Genomic DNA, 21,363 nt, shown 5'->3' on the forward strand with positions numbered 1-21,363 from the left:
GCAAGCAGTGTCTCTAGTTGGCCATCTTGGATCACCTTTTTAAGTAAACATTTCACAACTTCCGTGGTGTCCAGGGATCCTCCCTACAGACGTTTCAGAACCTGCAAGTGGTAGGGTGACAGAGGCTGTGGCAGTTATCTGGGCCTCCCACAGCGAAGAAGGAGCAGTGAAGATAGACTGGAGTTTGGCAGAAATGCTTCCCTAATATGGAAGTTACTCCTGGCGAAGATGCTGTGAATATTGTTGAAATGACAACAAAGGATTTCCAAAATTACATAAACTTAGTTGATAAAGCAGCAGCAGAGTTTAAGAGGATTGACTCCAATTATAAAAGAAGTTCCACTGTGGGTAAAATGCTATCAAACAGCATCCCATGCTATAGAGAGATTTTTCATGAAAGGAAGAGTCAATAAATGCAGTAAATTTCATTGCTGTCTTATTTTAAGAAGTTGCCACAGCCTTCCCAACCTTCATTAGCCACGACCTGATCAGTCAGCAGCCATCAACATCGAGGCAAGACCCTCCACCAGCAAAAAGATTGACTTGCTGAAGCATCAGATGATCATTAGCATTTTTTTTAGCAATAAAGTATTTCTTAATTAAGATATGTACATTGTTTTTAAAGACATAATGCAGTTGCACACTTAATAGACTACTATATTGTAAAAATAACTTTTACGTGCACTGGGAAATGAAGAAAATCCATGTGACTAGCTTTATTGTGATTTTCACTTTATTGCGGTGGTCTGGAACTGAACTCGCAATATCTCTGAGGTATAGCTGTACTTAAGATCTACTCTCTTAGCATAATTCAAGTATGCAATACTTTATTACTGAATATAGCCACCATGCTATACATTCAGTTTCCAGAACTTATTCATCTTACAAGTTTGTACACTTTGACCCACATCTCTACATTTCTCCCATCCCTCAGTTATTGATAACCACTGCTCTATACTCCGCTTCTATGTATTTGACTTTTTTACATTATACATATAAGTGAGATCATGCAGTATTTTTTTTTTGCATCTGGCTTATTTTACTTGACAAAATGTCCTATAGGCTCATCCATGTTGTTACAAATGGCAGGATCTCCTTTTTAAGGCTAAATAATATTATATACTGTTTATATATGGGTGTGTATATATAATATATGTATATACTGCAATTTCTTTATCCATTCATCAGTTGATGGACACTTAGGTTGTTTCCTTATCTTGGCAATTATGAATAATTCTGCAATGAACATGGATGTGCAAATATCTCTTCAAGGTCTTGCTTTTATTTCCTTTGTGTATATATATCCAGAATAGGAACTGCTGGATCATATGGTGGTATTATTTTTAATTTTTTTAAGGAACTTCTATACTGTTTTTCATAATGGTTGTACCAATTTACATTCCCACAATTTATATTTTCCCTACACACTCACGAACACTTATCTCTTGTCTTTTTGATAATAGCCATCCTAACTGATATGAGGTGATCTCTCTAGGCTTTGATTTGCATTTTCCTGATGATTAGTGATGTTGAGCACCTTTTCCTATATCTGTTGCTCATTCATATATTTTCTTTGGAAACATGGCTGTTTAGGTCCTTTGCCCATTTTTAAAATTGGGTTATATGTTTTTTTTAATTGTTCTTGTTTTTTTGCTACTGAGTTTTGTGAGTTCCTTACATATTTTGGATATGAATCCCTTATTGGACATATGGTTTGCAAATATTTTCTCCCAATCTGTAGATTGCTTTTTAATTTTGCTGATTGTTTTCTTTACTGTGCTTTTTAGTTTGATGTCTCATTTGTTTATTTTAGCTTTTCCTTCCTGAGCTATTGGTGTCACAATAATTCAAATGGAAGTGAAACCTATACACATAGTAGTTGAATGATTTTAACAGTTTCAAATTCAACAATGTTCTAATAGTATGATTGAGATTAATAGCACATAAATGTATTGGTTTCAACGGGAGTTTTGATGAGAATGATTTTTGGAACAGTTTCACAATTTATGAATAGATACAGGGAATGACTTTGGACATTTTAATTGTGTTGTTTTTTTATCATGTGTAATAATACTTAAACACTTAGCAGAAAATTATATTTCCTCTGATTTTTGTATCTCCTCTACTCATTCAACAAATTTAAATTTGGGCAAAGAACTTTTCTAGCCACTGGAGAGAAAATGATGAATAAGACATAGTTCTGCCTTCAAAGATCTCAAGGAAGCAGACCCTCAAACAACTAAGGGGGAATGCAGTTCAAATATTTAGTCTTCAGCAAATTTTATTAAAATATCTTCACATGTTTTCTTCTACTTTCACATAATTATGCACTTCTGATTCTTCTACTCTAACTGACTCCCTTTCCCAGCCATCCTCTCCTCACTATCTGGGTCCCTCAATCCCTTATGTCCTTCATTTCTTGGGCAGGCTCACACCATAGCCGTATCATATGTCCTTGTTTTCCCAATGTTCATAGACTTTCTGGGAGTGAAACACTTCTGTTCTGTTTGTCTAATAGCAATCTGGCAGAAACCTCAAAAACACTATGCTGTGAAAGAAGGCAGATACAAAAGACTGCATGTTGTATAATTCCATTTACATGAAATGTGCAGAAAAGGCAATTTCATAGAGACAGAAAACAGATTAGTGGTTGCTTGGGGCCAGGGTAGGTAAGGAGATCAAAATGGGGAATGACTGTTAATGAGCAAAAGGGATTGGGGGGAATGAAATGGCCCAAACTGGATTGTGGTGATAACTGCACTACTCTAGAAGTTTACTAAAAAATATTGACTTTTACACTTAAAATGAGTGAATTTTATGTTATATAACTCACTCCTCAATAAAACTGTTAACAAAAAGAATTGTTGGCATGGCTTTTCTTCTTTACGTCCTTAATGGGAAGAATGTGAATTTTTACTTAAATTTTATCTGATCACTCACAAATCTAACTTGTCATTCCTCTGCTTAAATCCCTTTCATTAAATCTTACTATTCACTAAATGAAGTCTAACCATGGCATATGACCCCTTTCAGTATTTCTCCTCTGTCTACCTCATGGTTACTCCTTCCTCAGGCTCACTGTTGACCACATTTTGTCCCTCATGATATGTTTCCTCTGTGAGCAACACTATCCTTCTGTCCACTTTTAAATTCCTATTTATTGTTTGAGACTGTTCAGGCTTCATCTCCTTTATAAATTCCTACCCGAACTTCACAGATAGGACTATTTCTCTGTACTGTTCCTGGGCGTATCTATTTCATCATATATCTAGAATCCTATGTACCATGCTGCACTGAATGTAACGCTTTACTTGTCTCTACTCCTTACCAGGCTACAAGCTGCCCAACAGCAGGGGCTCTTTCTACCTGGTGTCCCCAGTGTTAACACTTGTGCTTGACACACAGTCAGCCCTCAGCAAATGTTTATTGAACTGGATTGAATTAAAGATTTGTATTTCCTCCAAAATTTACCCAAGCAAAGAGAGGATTAAGAGTTTGGATTTCAGATGTTAAATCCATATGTAAAATAAAGCTGAAATCAAAGCAAGTATGTATTATATCAGGTCTGGGGGTGAAGTTGTAAGAATTACTGGTTTGATACAAGATTTTTACCTCAGTGAGAATTTAAGCAATAATGTAGTTTCCACATTCTCAAAGCTTTCTAACCTTTTGTTCTGAACCTGTTATTTTTACTCTACTGAATATCCAAATGCTATATTTTTGCCCTGCTAATAGTATTTTCTTTTTATGCCAATGAATAAATATAAACTATCATCTTTATACAATTTGTATTGATTGCTAGTGGCAGAAACAGTGATATAAAATAAAACTGACTACACCCAACATGGCTTCTTCAAATTTTCTTTTTGACTAGAAATTGATAGAATAATCATATATTTTGGTGAAAAAAATTTAGATCTTCCTGTTTTGCTCCAAAAAAAGGTTGATTTGATTCAAAAGAAAACACAAAATAGCAGAAACCTTAATTGGTAAAATCTGCTATGAATGAAAATATGAATGGGAGAATATATGTATAAAATTTTTAATAAAGTTCCAGAAACCTGTAACCTCTAAGAGATATAAGAAAATATGTATTTTATTCTCTGAGGCACTCCTAAGAGCCATAAAAACTGGCCTCCCTTCATGAGATGTCAATAGGTGATGAAAGGAAATTCACTATGCTGTTTACATTGTGCCCGGGTTCCTCAGAGTTAGTCTAGTTGTATGAAGGAGGAAAGGTCCCTGTTGTAGTTGGTATCTTGGAGAATGGATAAGCACATGTACTGCCTTCTTCCTAAGGGGTAGTTTTTTGTTTGTTTTTCTTTATTGAATATATTTAGCCAAATTCTGGTTTCATATGCATATCCCACTGCTCATGAATATATAATCAGGAGAAGATATTTCTAAAAGAGAGTTCAATAAAAATTATTTCAATAACAATAAATGCATAGAAACGCTTCATCTTCTTACCATTATATCTAGTTTTTTAAAAATATATCTAGAGGCTGGCTGAAAAAATATGTAACTTTACATTATAAACACATTTAATATTTTGTTAAATTGTTATGGGTGATTCCTCTTAGAATAAAAGATTAGAGTGACACAAACACTATGAATGAATTATGATCATTTGCACTTGTTGAAGCACAGACAGGGACACATAACATGGACAGTGGGCAAAAAATAAATCAAGCATTATATTTGATGGTATTTAGCTTAACTTTTTACTTGTATAATCACTTCTGCTGATGCAGTTATATTATTTATTATTTATTTATTTTTATTTAAATAGATTTAGAGGTTACAAGTGGTTTTTTGTTACATGGATGAATTGCATAGCAGAGAAGTCTAGGCTTTTAAAATACCTGTCACCTGAACAGTGCACATTGTCCCCAGTAGGAAATTTTTCATCCACCCTCCCCCTTCTGAGTCTCCAATGCCCATTAAGTCACTCTGCATGACCCTGCATACCCATTGCTTAGCTCACCGATAAGTGAGAACACGCAGTATTTGTCTTTTTGTTCCTAGGTTACTTCACTTAGAATACTGGCCACTGGTTCCATCCAAGTTGCTGCAAAAGACATTATTTCATTCTTTTTATGGATGAGTAGTATTCCATGGTGTATATACACCACATTTCCTTTATACACTCATCAGTTGGTGGGCACTTAGGTTGGTTCCATATCTTTGCAATCGTGAATTGTGCTGTGACAAACATATAGGTGCAAGCATCTTTTTTATAAAATGACTTCTTTTCCTTTGGGTAGATTACTAGTGGAATTGCTGAGTTGAATGGTACATCTTTTAGTTCTTCAGGGAATCTACATACTGTTTTCCATAGAAGTTGTACTAATTTACATTCCCATCAATGCCATATCTGTGCCAGCATCTATTGTTTTTTGACTTTTTAATCATGGTAATTCTGGCAGGGATAAAATGGTATCTCACTGTGGTTTTAATTTGCATTTCCTTGATAATTAGTGATATTGAGCAATTTTTCAGTTTTAAACAACTTCAGCTTTGACAACAGTTATTCAAGTTACTTCTCGATTTCTTTTCATTGAGAAAAGCTTCCTTTATCCTACAGATACAAATTTTTAATTGTTATACATTATCAAAATTATCAAGACCAGAAAGGCAACATGGCTTACTGCAGTAAGGTCATGCTAACAAAGTAATTATCCCACAGTCTGCATATTGCTGTAGACTTTTATTGCAGCTACCTAAGATTTTTAAGCTTTAATAATGGAAGGTCCAGTTTTCTACTTGGAACATCATAGAGGCAAAACAGCAATGTTTCTTTAATCTTTAAAGCTATTTTCCTGCAGAATGTTTTAAATAATCTCTAAAATAAATTTTAGAAAGCTAAGTAGACTGGTGGTATTTGAAGAGCATTGAGAATTCAGAAGAACCCATTATAAAACTACTCTAAGAACAATGTATTCTAAAACAGTATCAAAGATTTACATTTTGTGTTTTTATAATAGCAGTATACTTTTCATTATACAGTTTCTGAGAGACATATGCAAAATATGTGAAAATGATAGAAGTCAATTAACATATGGTGCACACAGCTAAAAACAATGCTGTACAAACATAATTAAGTAGATTTATAAATTTTTACATTTAGATCTTTATAAGAACTCATGGAAAATCAGCACTTACATAATTTTAACTAAAAATCAACACCCACTTTGAGTTGTGTATGTGTTTTATACAAAGGTCTATGCATTCTAGAACAAAATTTCATATTTTATATATTTCACATAATTAAAATGAATAAAACAGAATAAAAATATTCAAAAAAGAACAGTTAGGCTCCATAGCATAGGTTTTGCAAAAAATGTCAGGGTTTGTTACTTCCTTGATAGTAAAATAAAATATAAGCAAAAAAAAAAATATAGGAAAAGCCATTAAGCTCAATGTATCCTGCTCATATATGTTTCATAAAAAGACCTTTAAATTGAATTAAATTAAGCAATAGTTCCAACAAATCTATTATATATTTTTTGTGTTTTCTCTTGTTCCCAAAGGGAGTTAAGATGGGGTGAGGAATGAATATGCTGTCCTGTATTAGGCATCAGCAAGATGATGACCTCTGTATGTTGAATTTCAAGTTACATTTTCATATGAAATATATAATACTTGTAAATTGTATTTATAAAATGTTAAAAGTAAATGCACCCATTATGCCAATTGTTATTTATTTAGTAAAAGCATCATTACAGAGACTCATTTTACATGCAAATTGAAGTGTTATAAACCATTGAACTGTACAAATAAAGCCAATATGGTTAATTAACAAGTGTATTTTAGAACTACAAAATCACTGTTTCACATTAAATTACATAAAATGAAAGGAAACATAAAATCAATCAATCACCAGCATTTCATATTTTGACTTGGGCCATCTGGGAACTCTGAAAAATAAGTTCACAATGGAACATCATCAGGGAATATGACACAACAACTGGGCAACTGAATACAGTCTCTGAAGAATTTAACCAACTAGAGAAATTCTCCTCTTTACTGCATTAAGATGACTTTTAAATGATGGCTTATTTTGCTCTATTTAAAAATAATTATACAAAAATTTTATGCAACAGCAGCTTTACATACAAATAGTAAAATCAATTTGATAAAAATATGGGTTTTAGTGTTTTTCTGAGACTGATAAAAATTTCATGTTCATTGAAAGTTATGGCAACTGAAAACGCTTGTAAAAAAATCAGTTCTGTTTAGATAAATCAGAAATGTCATTGTTAAACTTTAACAAAGACCAAACATTTTGTATACACTAGGCAGTGAGAAGGCAGCCCCCATCAGCAGGTAGCACACCAAAAATGTTTGGTTTCGTAATATAGTTTGGGAGAACTACCTCTACAAAGTCTATTCGTGCTGATGCTCCTGATGCTGCCATTTCTGGTGCCCGAAAAGCTGCTGCCTCCACATCCTCTGTTGTAGGTGTCACTGTATAGTCTCAGGCGATTGGGCAAGGGGCACACTCTGGATCTTCAGATGCTAAGATGAGAAAAATCAATTTCAATGCCCAAAAGATGGAACTCCTAATGCAGAAGGTGACTAAAATAATTACCAATTGGTTTACAGTACAGGGAGGTAGAAAGTTTACTTGTTTTAATGTAATTCCATAGTAATAGATTTTAAACAAGATTTTTGTAAAGAGGCACAGTTCTAGGATTAGGAAAAATGTCAGATAAAATACAAACAGAAAATTAAACTCAGAGTGGAATTGAACCACATGAGAAAAAACATGCATACCTCCTGAAAGGAGCAAGCAAAACTTTCATATGATGATCATCAAGTGATAAGCCATTTTTATGTAGATAATTTGCTAAAATTATCACTTCCAAGGTTATTTCTACTCATTTAAATTAACTCTCTACAATAACAAGTGCTATTGATACATACTGTTAAAGGCAGCATTGAAATGGACCCATTGATATTTTACCATGAGTTTCAATGTCCCTTTCTCTCTATGAAAATGACAAAATTTATGAACTTCTAGTTTATGAAATTTTCTTCTTAGGTGTAGCAGCTTTCATCATAGGTAAAATAATTGAGTTTTATCTTTATAGCATTTGAAAAAAGCTATCATATGAGAAAACATCACTAACAGACACCAGTGAGAAATGTATATGTAAGTGGACATATTGTAGAAGAATACATTTCATTACATTAAAAGAATTTCAATTGAAAGAATGTTTTGGGTTTGTAAACAAAGAATCATTCTTCCCATTTCTTTTCTATTAATTATTTAAACTGCAACTTTTGCCAGGCATCTCTATGTTTTAATAAAAATATGTGTAATTTGTATCATGAAAAAAAGTTTTTAAAACAATCATTAGCTTGAATGCAAAATGATAAATGTATATATGAGAACAAAATCATTTATGAAAATATTTATCATCTCTAGAAACACAGCAGTAATCCAAATTAATATACTGTCGCTCTTTGGAATTAAATCAGTTAAGTAACCATCTTTCTTCTTTAAAAAATTGGCATTTTTATAACAGTCACTTTTACAGCTTGTGCACCTGAATCCATTATATTTGATATACTGGAGAGTGACAAATGATCACAAGTCATGACAGATTCTTATTGAACATAATTTTTCAGTAGGAGCCACCCTGAATCAATTAATCATGCTATTACTCTACTTTAATTTTCTCTCCACTTTTTCTAGAAAACTACCAATCACATATTTCAATTAAAGACTCATACATATTTTATTTACAATTTTTATGTATTATATTTTATTCAAATTAATGAAATGCTACAATTTTACTAACATAATAATTTAAAAATTGTATGCGCTTAAATAGCAAAACACAAAGTGACTTATGGTTTCTCAGATAAATGTAATTATGGATATACATAATATTAAATGATGATTGAATACCTTCCCTAGTTGCATCAGAAATTTCTCTTTGCTCCATCTAAAGATAATTTTATATTTTCAATTAAAAAATGAAAATATAATATTTCATTACAATATTTTTACATACAACTGAGATTAGTGCACATTAATTTTAAAGCATTTTTACAATAAAAGGCAAGGACTATAGTCCTCAAATCCATATGATTATTAATTACATTAGAAGAACTTGGCAAATGCTCTAAAAGTTAAACAATTTTGTGTATACAATAGGTACACTGGAAAAATACATAGACTATTTAAACAAAAATTACCCATCTTCACGTTTAATTGGCAGGCAATACATAAACAGATTCTTTGTGAAGATATTTTGTCTCATAGATTTTGCTAGAAGTTTGGCTTTATTTATTCATTTTTGGATGCAATATTAGTCAATTAGAAATGTGTTTACAAATTGAAATAGCAATTTCACATGATTATCTTAACTCTCTCAATGTATGTTTATTAAGTTCACATTCTTATTTTGTTGATATAAGAAAAGCAACAGCATGGGCAAAATATTACAAAGAATATTATTATATATTTTTATATTTTAAATATCTGACTGTATTTTATAAATTACACATGGATAGTGCTACAGAGCTCAAATTCATGCTCAAGTTGAATATAATTGTGCATTTTGTGTAATTTTCTGGGATAATTTTGAACTATGCAATTGTATCCTGCCAAACTGAAAACAATGTAAATCTTAGTGCTTTGTCTCAGATCTGTCTGCTTTATCATATGACATTCTCATAGGGCATATAGATTATTCAAGAATTGTAATTGTCTAACAGAACAGTAATATAGTAGTCAATGCTCTCATCCACTATTGAACCAGCCAAAATTTAACATCAGCTGAAAGCTTAAGGTATTACAGCATATAATTTGGCTTTGAAGACAGGGCACAAGTACAAATCATTTTCTTTAAACATCAAGGTGATCAATACATACATCTTTATAATGGCAAGCAACATTTATTCTTTAAATACATTGTATAAATTTTCCCAATCTTCACATCATTTGCAGTATGAGATTATTAAAAGTCAATGAATTAAGAATACGTTTTTATTAAAAAATGGAGTCATCTGCTGGAGTAATCTTAGCTAACCAGTAAGACAATTTAAATCATGTAATTTTTTTCTGTATAAAAAGTTGAACTAAGTACATGAAGTTGTGTTCAAGCTAAAACAACTTTTGAAATGCCTTTGATCTAAAATATAACTTATAAAATTTTGAAATATTTTGTTGATATGCTTAAGTATTTCAAAGGAGCTTAATAAGTAAATGCAAATGTGTTTATCTATGGCCTCCAAGTCTTTACAGAACAAGGAGAGAGTGTGTCAGGGTGTAAAAGGGAGGGAGTGATAGAATTTGTTTGGAGAATTCAGGACATAATCCTAAGAGATAACCTGTCCTCTGATTATTTTCCCAAAAGAATTTTCTATGCAAAGAAAAAAAGGAATTCTAGGTATCAGAAATTGCATGAATAAACTTATTAAAACTTTACAGCAAATAACTTACGAAAGATAGATATTTTTTCACGTGGGAACTTAATATTGAGGGGATTGTTGAGAGAAGCAACTTGCCATGTATTCTTATACATTTTTTTCTATACCTCACTCTTTTTTATTCAGCCTCAAAGAAAATGTTTCTTCATCTATTGAGGTCAAATTCTTAACTTGTGCACTTGATATCAGGTTCAACCAACCTCTTCTAGGAAGGACCTGGTTTCCTAAGTTTTCCTTTCTCATTCAGCATTCTCTTTTCTGCTGGCTTCTTACTCTTAGGCAGTGTGCACTCTGCTACCTCCTCTTCGACCCCTAACATATATGTGATAGCTGGCAAAAGCCAACATTTATTTCTTATTAATCGAGCTAAAAATTTATTGAGCATCTACTGTGTGTAGGAAATATACTAAATAATGGGGAGTAAGATCAGTTGGTCTCTGTCCTCCTTTCTCCTCTTCTAAAAAGGGCAGTCTACTTTACTTCCTCACCAACCATTCAGTCATCAGCCCACTACCGTCTGGAGTTTGAGCCCCTCCACTTATCACACCTGCTTTGGTGGCCTAGGAAGAAACCTAGGAATGACTCTCACATCTCCTGCTCTCTGGCTGACCTTAGGTAAGGTATTTGACTTTCTTGAGCCATGATCTTCTTGATCTGTAAAATGCATATAATGTCACTTTCCTTAGTCTACTTTAATGAAGCTCAAAATGAAATATAATGTACACGACATGCTTTACCCAGTGTCTAGCACACAAAAGCTCAAGGAATTGTTGCTAGGTATTAGTGTCCCAAAATCCTTCTAATTCCAAATCCAACTAACATTTCTCAGTGTTTATCTTTGGGATCTCTTTGCTCTCTTTCACTATTCATTATTCCTTTCATCAAAGCTCTCTACTCCTTTGGACTCTATGAAAAATGACTTTACTGCTTTCCCTCACAATTTATTGTCTTCTTCGTGGGCTTGTTCTCTGCCTGTCCCATAAATGTTGGTTTTCCCTTTTAAGTCCATTGTGCTTATTGCTCAGTATATGAGGATCTGCTCCCATCATTTCAAATAATGAAGTCCAAAACTTGACTTCTAGTACAATTATCTATCTTTGAGCTTCAGATTCCTATATCTAAATGTATTCTAGGTAACTCTAATTGAATCTCCCCAAATTGAATCCATCATTTTCTCTCTAAACCAGCTCCTTACTTTGTATTTTTTTTTACCTTCATTGATGCTGTCACCATCTACTGAGTCATTCAAATTAGAAATCTGGAGACCTACATTAGACTTCGTCCACTCATTTCTAAAATCCAAGTAACCTTAAGCCTGTGTTAATTTTATTTCCTAAACATTTCAGTAATTTGTCCTTCTCTCCATCTCTGTTAACATTATTCTACAGAGTAATGTGATTTTTGTCTGAATTATTACAATAACCTGTTCATCTATCTCTTCTTCTTCAAATCCATACTTCACATGATTACCAAAGGAAATTTAACCACACTGTTCTCTGTTATGCGCTGAATTATGTCCCTATCCCCCCCACCAAATTCATATGTTGATGTCTGAATTCCCAGTACCCCAGAATGTGACTGTATTTGATGATCAGGTTTTTAAAGAAGTAACTAAGTTAAAATGAGGTCACTAGGGTGTGCCCTAATCCAATATGACTAATATCCTTATAAAAAGCAGAGGTTGGGATATAGATACATAGAGGGAAGACCATGTGAAGACACAGGGAGAAGGTGGCTATCTACAAGCCAAAGAAAGAGGCCTCATAACAAACTGGCCCTGCTGACACCTTGATCTTGGACTTCTGGCCTCCAGAATTGTAAGAAAATAGATTGCTTTGTTATGGCACTTTGTTATGGCAACCAGCCTGTTGTACTTTGTTATGGCAGCCCTAGCAAATGAATACATTCCTGTATGCATATTTCTTCAAGAGTTGCCCAGAGTACATGGAATATAATCTTATTGTAACAAGCCCTCATAGTGCTACCACACCTTCCTATTCAGCTTCCTCTCTGACCACTCTCCGCCATCACACCTTAACTGCTCACAGCTCCCTGTACACACTACCTTCCTCACCTTTGTACCCCTGCTACTACTGTCCTATTCACCTGGCTGATTTCCATTTCTTTACATTCATCTTAATCATTATCTTTCCAGGAAGCCATCCTTACCCTAAACCGATTTTTAAGTAATGTACATAGAAAACTTGTGTAATATAGATACAAAGAAAGGGAAGGAAAAATTACCATAAACTTTTAACCCTGATATGACCATTATAACTCTTTCATGCTTTTCCTTCCAGCTTTTTAAGGCCCATGTTATTTACACAATTGAGATTTTCTTGTACAAGCAATTTTGCATTCTGTTTTTATTGGATCTGATATTATTTTTTGAGCATTTTCCCATTATTAAAAAATAATTTTAATGGCTTCATAATATATTGCACCAAGTTGGCTTATTTCAATAAATCTAATCATTCTTCCATAACCAGAAATTCAGATGATGTAGTTGATTGCCTGGACTTAATAATGAACTCTATGATATGATTGATTCCCACACCTCTAATCCCAGACCTCTCGCTGGCATCTGGATCTGTATATCTCTTGGCCCTCTTCACTAGGGCATCTCTTAAAGCTTAACCAGTTCAAAACTAAACTCATTATTTCTATCCAGCACCTGTCCCACCCTCCCATTTCCCCCAAACCTTCTGTATCTGTTAATAGCACAATCATTCACCCAAGCTCCAAGCACCACGTCTCCCAAATAGTGGCCACTGGGTCACCCTTGACTTCCCTTTTCCTTCAACCTTCCCCAATTCAAATTCAATCTTTTACTAAAGTATTTTGACTCTATCTTCTAAGTATACCTTGTGTCTTTCCTCTCCGATCTGTTGCCATTGATTTAAATTGGTTCTCATGATTTCTAGGCTATTGAAATGGTATATAGAATACATCTTTCTGTCTACAGACTCCTCAGTTTCACTTTCCTCAGATTTGCTTCATAATTGTCAGTTACTTTGGAAAAATGCAAACATGATCATGTGACTCCTTAGCTTAATGTTCTTTAGTGGATCACAGGATCCTTCAAAACCAAGTTCTGACCTGTTGGCATGGCTCTGTCCTACGTGTTTTATACATATATTATGTTATTCAATCCTGCTCTTAACCCTCTGAGGGAATCATCCTGGCTTTTCCAGTTTATATCAGTGCTTCTCAGAGAACTATATTGTTATTGTTACTTATGTGTCCGTGTGTCTGATTCCATCCCCAGATTGGAAACTTGGAAGAATAAGCTATAAAAACTACAAACTGATAAAGTGTCTAAATATCTATGTTGGCAACATCTTCACTGTAGGTTCAAGGTAGGAAGAATATTAAAAGAGAAAGAAGACTAAAGAATAACAATCTTATAATAAAATCATAATCAGAACCAAAATAAAAAATATTGTTTTATATTTATAAATTTCTTTGGTATGGAGATGTATGATAATTTTGTAAAGTTCTTTGTAATAAAGCCTTTGCCTAAACTAGTTTATTTATACCAGTATCCCAAAGAGTCTGGAAAAAATGTGACATATTACTCCTTCTGTGAGCTTACTATATATAAACTTTTCAAACTTAGTTGATTAATGAATGTTAGAAAAACAATAAATACATTGCTAAAAACATTATTATTCTAAGAATAACTCATGAAATCATAAGCAGTAATCAATAGAGCTACACATTCATCATTTCAAACATGAAACTTAATGGAGCCTTGCAAGTAAGCAATAATTACCAAAGGAACACTAATGTAGAATTGATATTCAGTGCTAACAAATTAATTTTGAAGCTAATTGAAAAGAAACTTTGCTTTGAATAATACCACTATGAGGTACGGTTATTGTTATGATTTTTACGTTTAAGAATGTTCTGATACCTTCCTTAATATATATCCTCTTAAGGCAGGATTATAGTAAAAAGTTTTATAAATAGAAAACAATAAATACCCTTGGAATCTAAAGGTCTATGCCTGGAAAGTCTGGATGCCATCAGTTCTTAATCTCTAAAAATTTTCTAAGTTGACTTTGGGAGGGTAAAATGATACACCGTTCCATCCTTAAGCCTGCTGCTGAGTGTCACACATTGCTGCTTTTCCACTTTCTCTCCATTCTTATACTCTACTTGCAGACCCTACAGCTTTCCCATCTCTGGCACAGCAAACCTTTCTTCTTTGAAAACCACAGCATCCATAAAGAACCTTTAGCTCTAGTGGAGAGAAAGTAGGGAGATGATTTCACTTTCTATTTTCTTTTTCCTTTTTTCAGACCTAGTGATGGAAAAATAAACAAACACACCAAATCTTTGTCATTGCAAGAGTCACCCTCCTGGGCTCTTCTAACATTTGAGTGTTAGAAATAATAATAGACTAAGGCAAAACCATCCTGTTGAATTTATCTTGGGTTTCATTCTTTAACGATTTAAGAATGTGACATCTTGCCATCTTGCCAAATGCAAATTGACCCACTATTGAAAGTTAGATGAGGTACCTTTAGACACAGTTATTCCTTTCCAAACTTTCCATCTACCATGAAATGTTATTTTCCATTTGGCAGTGCCACCTAGGAGCTCTGTCTTCACTCATTAATGCTGTTGACTCTGAAGTTATCCTTGTCACAGGCTGATTGCCAGGCCACTTCTGAAGTGACTGGTATTTTGTTCAGTGGCTCTGCCTCTCTTTGTCATCTATATATAAGGAACTGTCTCCAGTGGTTTGACTATTCTGATGCTTTTAAAAGTGTTAGTTCCTTGACTGTAGGAACCTAGTGGCTATTAGTGTTCACTCCTAAAAGTTCATCTTGGTTCCATTCTATCAGCTATCGTTAGCTTTTTTTCCTGATAATTAGGTTTCATGTATCCTAATGCCTAAAACATAGTACATTTCTAATGAATAGCTGCTGAATATTAGATGCATGTTGTGCAGATGGTCAACTGAAGCTTCTACTAGGATCATAGCTATTATGGAAGTACCTGCATAGGTGCATAAGTTACCCTTTTAGGCAAGGGAAATTGCTTCCTCTAGGCTCATCGAAGTAGGGAAGAAATAGTTCCCCTCTGTTAGAATGTTCTCAGTTGAATTAATTAGTTCAGCTTATTTTTATACTTTTGGTATATACTCATTCTGTCCTTAATGGCTAATGGCAACAAACAACTTTCTGATTATAAACAGAGGCTGAGACGTTTTCCAGGACCAGCTTATCTTTGTGTCTTCATATTCCTCTTGCTTCCCTAGAAATAGCAGTCAACAGTCAACTTCCCTAGGACAGCAATGGTGGCCATATAGTCTCAGTTGCCGTAGTAAGTCCTAGCCTGCATTATACTTTATTTATTGGTCTAAATATTCAAGTTTCCCTAACACACGATATGTTACTGCCTCCATCTGTCAGAAATTCCTTGCATCCAGCGACATAAAACTTGCAACCATACCTTTTCTTCTTCAGTTACAAAGTTACAAAGTTTCTTACTGAAGACTAGAGGAAGATACTACCATTTATTTTAAGCTGTGTTTATTCAGTAGTATAAATCTTGCAAATTATCTTGTAGTCTGATGATGTAATTGTCATGTTACCTTATCTTCTGATATTTCAAACACAGGGCTATGGAGAGTTGATGTTCTTAATATCTACAAACATGGAATAAACTTATTAATACTAAATTACTAAGTGCTGACTGTCACAGTGCTTGGAACATCCAAATGAGCTTCACCAGCCTTCTGTTCTGGACAATATGCTTTTTACACACATTTTAAATAGTAAATGCTTAAAGCTGTGTTGTTGAATATCATTATAGGCTTTTATTTTTAATTTTGTCAAGCAAATTCGTCCCTCCATCCATTCATCCATCCAACTTTCCTTCCATTTATTCTACAGACTTGCTACTGCTCTAGGCAATAGAGATAGAAGTATGAAAGACATTCTTCCATAAATGAAGGGAACAAGAAAAGGAAACCAGCAAGTGAATAAACAATTATAGCACAATGAGATAATTTTTTTGCTAAGAGAGCACAGAAGAAGGATGGCTGAGCCAGTCTGAATAGGTTCAGAAAAAACTTTCTGGAAGAGCTTATCTTCACTGAGTCATAAAGGATAAGTAAATAAGTTAATCAAAGAGCAGGAAAAGATGTATCAAGCAGAAGGAACAATATATACAAAGGCCTAGAGATAAGAGTGTAATTTAGGGTAACTGGAGCAATTGAATGTGAGGAAGGAAAAAAAGTGGTGAGGAGAAGGAGAGAGAGATGAGGGACAGGTCACGAAAGGTCATTATCTTAGGGAGAGTAGATACTTTTTCTTGAAAGTCATTGAAGTTATTAAAGATTTGAAGGTAGAAAGTGACGTCAAATTTGCATTTTAACTTTGGAAAACCAAAATGGAAAGTGACAAGAGTGGAGGCAGAGAAATAGGTGATTTTAATAGCTGAGGCATGATATAATGACAACCTAAATTAAAGCAATGGAGATTAAGAGAAGGGAAAACAGATTTGAGAGTAATTATCACAGTTGTAACTTTACATTTACTTATGTAATTATTTGATTAATGGTTACCTCTTTGATTAAATATAAGCTATATGAGGACAAAGATAGGGTTTATTTTTGCCCATCACCATATTTCTTATGCTTACCACAATTCCTGGCATAGAAGTGCCTAATAAGTATTTGTGGAATGAATGTTATGAATGAATTAAATAAGTGCATCAATATGACTGTATATTATGCACTGGGCAGTATATTAAGCAGTGAGGATACAGTGATACACAAGCTAGGCAAGATGCCTGTTCTCAAGGGGAAATTTTAAAAAGGGGAGAGACAAGCAATAAATAAGAGAATTTGTTATAGTAATCAGTGTTATATAGAAATTAAAATAGAGTTTTGTGAAAATGCCTGGGGTGGGAATGGCTACTTTAGATTGGAGGGTCATCAAAGACCTTTTGAGGCAAATGACATTTGATTTGAGATTTAGATGATAAAAAAGGAGCCAGCCTCTAGGGGCAGAGAGTTCTAGACAGAAGGAAATGAATAAGCAAATTAGACAGATTTGACAGAACTTGTTGACTGATTGGATGTGGGAGTAAGAAATAGGGCTAAGATGATTCACAGGATCTAGAAAATGTTATTTCTATTAACTGAGCTTGGTGATACCGGAAAAAGTACAGATAGTGATGTAAATAATGAGTTCAATACTGAAACTGCTGACTTTAAGGCACCTGTGATGTACTGAAATACATAGATGATAATTCATCTCTAAAATATACTCTGTTTCTCAGAACAGAAAGGATATGAACCATGACTCCAAAGAATTATTACAATAATGTTCTCCAACTGAAAATCCTTAATTGGAAATATCTTCAGTTGACTACGTTTGCTGAAAGTCTTCCAAACATCTACTGCTATGTAGGGCCAGTAGACTCTGTTCTGATGATTCAAAATTTTCTGTTAATGTGGACATCCAAAGGTAACATGAGTACTAGTTATTGGTAAGCTTTAGTCAAGACTACGTCCAGGCAGAAATCTGGACTTTTCCACTGTACCCTCACTATAATGAACAGTATAAATACTCAGTTTTAATTTCTGATTTTCTTGTAAAAAGTTTCACATCTGTTGAAAGAAACCTGATTCTTTTTGGGTCTCACCCACTATTTTTACCCAGCAATATAACCTATATATGTCATCTATAAGAACACACTACCAGTTCTCTATGTTCACACTATACTTGAGAGTCTGATTCAGAGCTGTGTAGTTTACTACAAATATTTTTCAATACTATCCTGGGCTGTAGACTGTTCCCTTTATGTCACAGATGAGAAGGGTGATAATTAGATTCCTTTACAGAGGATACTTTTGTGGTTAATTTTGGAAGGTGTTGTGCTAACGACCATCCAAGGTAGAAAGTGCTCTTTGTGTACAAACATGCCAGAGACCACCCTGATACCTAGATACATAGTTACACTGACTTCACAATGAAATATTATCTCAACAGAAAAGACTCAACTACAAATGAGCTATGATCGCACCACTGCACTTTAGTCTGGGCCTGGGTGACAGAGTGAGACCCTGTCTCAAAAAAAAAAAAAAAAAAAAAAAAAAGGAAGCTATTAAGAAATTGAAAAGGTGATCCACATAATGGGGGAAATATTTTTAAGTCATATATCCAATAAGGGATTAATATCCAGAATATTTAAAGAACTCCTAAAACTCAAGAAAAAAAAATTCAGAAATGGGCAAAGAACTTGTGCAGATATTTCTTCAAAGAAGATATCCCAAATGGCACATGAAAATATGTACATCAGTAGTCATTAGGGAAATGCAAATAAAAGCCACAATGAGGTACAATTTAACACTAATTAATATGGCTATAACAAAAAAACAGAAATGAATAAGTGTTGATGAGTATGTAGAGAAACTGGAATCCTCACACATTGCTGGTAGAAATGTAAAATGGTGTAGCTGCTGTGGAAAATGGTGTCAGTGCTTCAAAAACTTAAACATAGAACTACCATATGAACCAGCAATTCCATTTCCAGGTATATATCCAAAATAATTGAAAACAGAAACTTAAAGAGACACTTGTACACAAATGTTCATAGCGGCATATTGACAATAGACAAAATGTGGAAACAACCCAAATTCCACCAACAGATGAATGGATAAACAAATATATCCATACAATGAAATATTATTCAGCCTTAAAAGGAATGAAATTCTGATACATGCTACAATAAGGATGAATCTTGAAAATACTGTGCTAAGTGAAAAAGCCAGACACAAAAAAATTAAATATTATATGACCACTTATATGAGGTACCTATAGTAGGCAAATTCATAAAGAAGGCAAGTAGAATAGAGGTTACCAGGCACTGGTTAGAGGAGGAAATGGAGAATTAGCGTTTAATGGGTATAGTTTCTGTTTGGGTTGATGAAAAGTTCTGGAAGAAGATAGTGGTGATAGTTGCATAATACTGAGAATATACTTAACAGCACTAAACTGCATGGTTAAAATGGTAAATTTTATGCTGTATATGTTTTATTAAAATAAATGGAAGATATACTTGTCAAAGTTAAAAAAAAAAAAAAGTCTCAACTATAAGTAATTTGACCTGATGAACCTGCCCTGTTCTTCAAATAACTTTTAAAAAGTGCCAGAAAGCTAGACTGTAGCAACTGATTTTATCAAGCGTGGGTAGGGCCTGATAGGCACTTGTCTCTATCTGAACTGCAAGAATACCTGTGATTTCCAGGTCAAACACACATAGACACTGCAGGATATAAGGCTTAAAGCAAGGAGCCTCTGCTTTAGAATTAAGATTTGCCATTAGCTTCTTCTGTCATAGCTAGTCTAGTTGGAAACTTCCATGGACAGCTAGATCCTGTCTGCTTTTTTAGTTCTGTGACACCAGCTTAACACTTTACTCCCTAGCAGATATCATTGAACTTGATTTTCTACCTCTCTGGATGTATTCAACTTTTATCAGAGCTATTTACTAGTTTCCTCCTTTTTGGTCTGATTTCTGCTCCTAGCTCTCTGTAAGCTGGGCCTGTTAAATTGCTTGTCATGTCCAGCAGGACTCAAAATGTAGATTGAATCTATTACATTTTAGGAGTTAAAGTCCATTAAAAAGTATTTGTGATTCTCAAGTCACCACTGCAAGATTTTTCCAGCACTCTCATTTTTCTAAATCAATATGTTGAGCCAAGGTCATAGTGAGTCGTGTCTGTTGCATTAAGAATGGCATTTGGGGGAAGGTTTTTTTTTGTACCCTCATAATATGCTAAAAAAAAAAAAAGAATGCCATTTGCTGAACGTATCTAAAGAATATGACCCATGGACATTATCTAGAAAAATATCAACACTGTTGAAGATGTGGTGGAATATAATGCAAAAATTCATAAATGCCAATAGTAGTTGGAGTAATTAAATGGTAGTCGTTTTCAACTTTTCCATTTGAAAATGCTTTGTATATACATAAAATTAAAATATAACATAAATTTATAAATATGATTATGTAATATATAATTTTTTCATTGTAGTTTTAATTTTTCAAGTTTTATTTATTGTTTGTGGTCTTTTTCTCCTCTCCCCTCACCCACATCTCACTCTGACCTCAGCCTGAATTGACCCAAATACATAACCCATCATTTATTTTTTTCTCATATACACTTTAAGATTATTTCATTTAGTTAAAAACCTTTGGGGAGTTGGGTTAAATAAATATTGAACTTCATTCAGAAGTGATTTAAGGAGAAATAACATTTTTATAATATTAAATCTTCCCATATAAGAAATGATATATCTTTTCATATATTACATCTTCTTTTATGCCCTTCAATATGAATTTATAGTTTTCTTTCATAAGCATTATGTCTTTCTTGTTACATTTATTCCTAAACATTACTTAATTTTTGTTGCTCTAGGAAATAGAATATTTATTTCAGTTTCCTTCATAAATGTTTTTTCCTAAAATGAAAAAAATCCCTATTGATATTCATCTATTTATTTTGTTTCCAACCATCTTACAAAATACTCTTATTAACTTTAGTAGTATATTAGGCCTCAGGCTTGCTAAGTGTACAGAGTATGATTATACGGTTAGCAAAGAATGTAACTATTATGATCAATATTTCTGCTCAGATTTATAAGTCAGACAGGTCTGTCTTTTAAACCCTAACCTATCTTTAAGAGTTGTGCAATATTAGGCAAGTTGCTTCATCTCCTAAAGTCTTATTTTCCTCATCTATAAAATGGAAAGTGATAATGACACCATTATTACTGTGATATTATGTGAATTAAACATATTAATAAATATAAAGTACTTTAATTCGGTGCCTGGCAGGTATAAAGCACTATGAAATGATGACATGAAGAGATTCTCCAGGCAATATGGAAT

The 21,363-nt window shown here is 33.5% G+C and overlaps 1 protein-coding gene across 3 annotated transcripts in view; it reads right to left on the reverse strand.

Annotated features, from left to right (window-relative positions):
- Window positions 1-21,363, reverse strand: part of LRRC7 (leucine rich repeat containing 7) — a 496,095-nt gene that overhangs the window by 200,358 nt on the left and 274,374 nt on the right. For 2 of the 3 annotated variants that reach the window (XM_045547769.1, XM_045547768.1), the window contains exon 8: window positions 5,962-7,521. The exons of the other annotated variant lie outside the window; for it this stretch is intronic. In XM_045547769.1, coding sequence (XP_045403725.1) covers window positions 7,515-7,521 — 7 coding nt within the window. In that variant the 3' untranslated portion in view covers window positions 5,962-7,514. Of the gene's footprint in view, window positions 1-5,961; window positions 7,522-21,363 lie in introns of those variants that run through there. 3 annotated transcript variants of the gene reach the window in all.

The sequence above is a fragment of the Lemur catta genome, chromosome 3 (genome assembly GCF_020740605.2).
Source record: "Lemur catta isolate mLemCat1 chromosome 3, mLemCat1.pri, whole genome shotgun sequence".
In the NCBI taxonomy this organism is placed as follows: Eukaryota; Metazoa; Chordata; class Mammalia; order Primates; family Lemuridae; genus Lemur; species Lemur catta.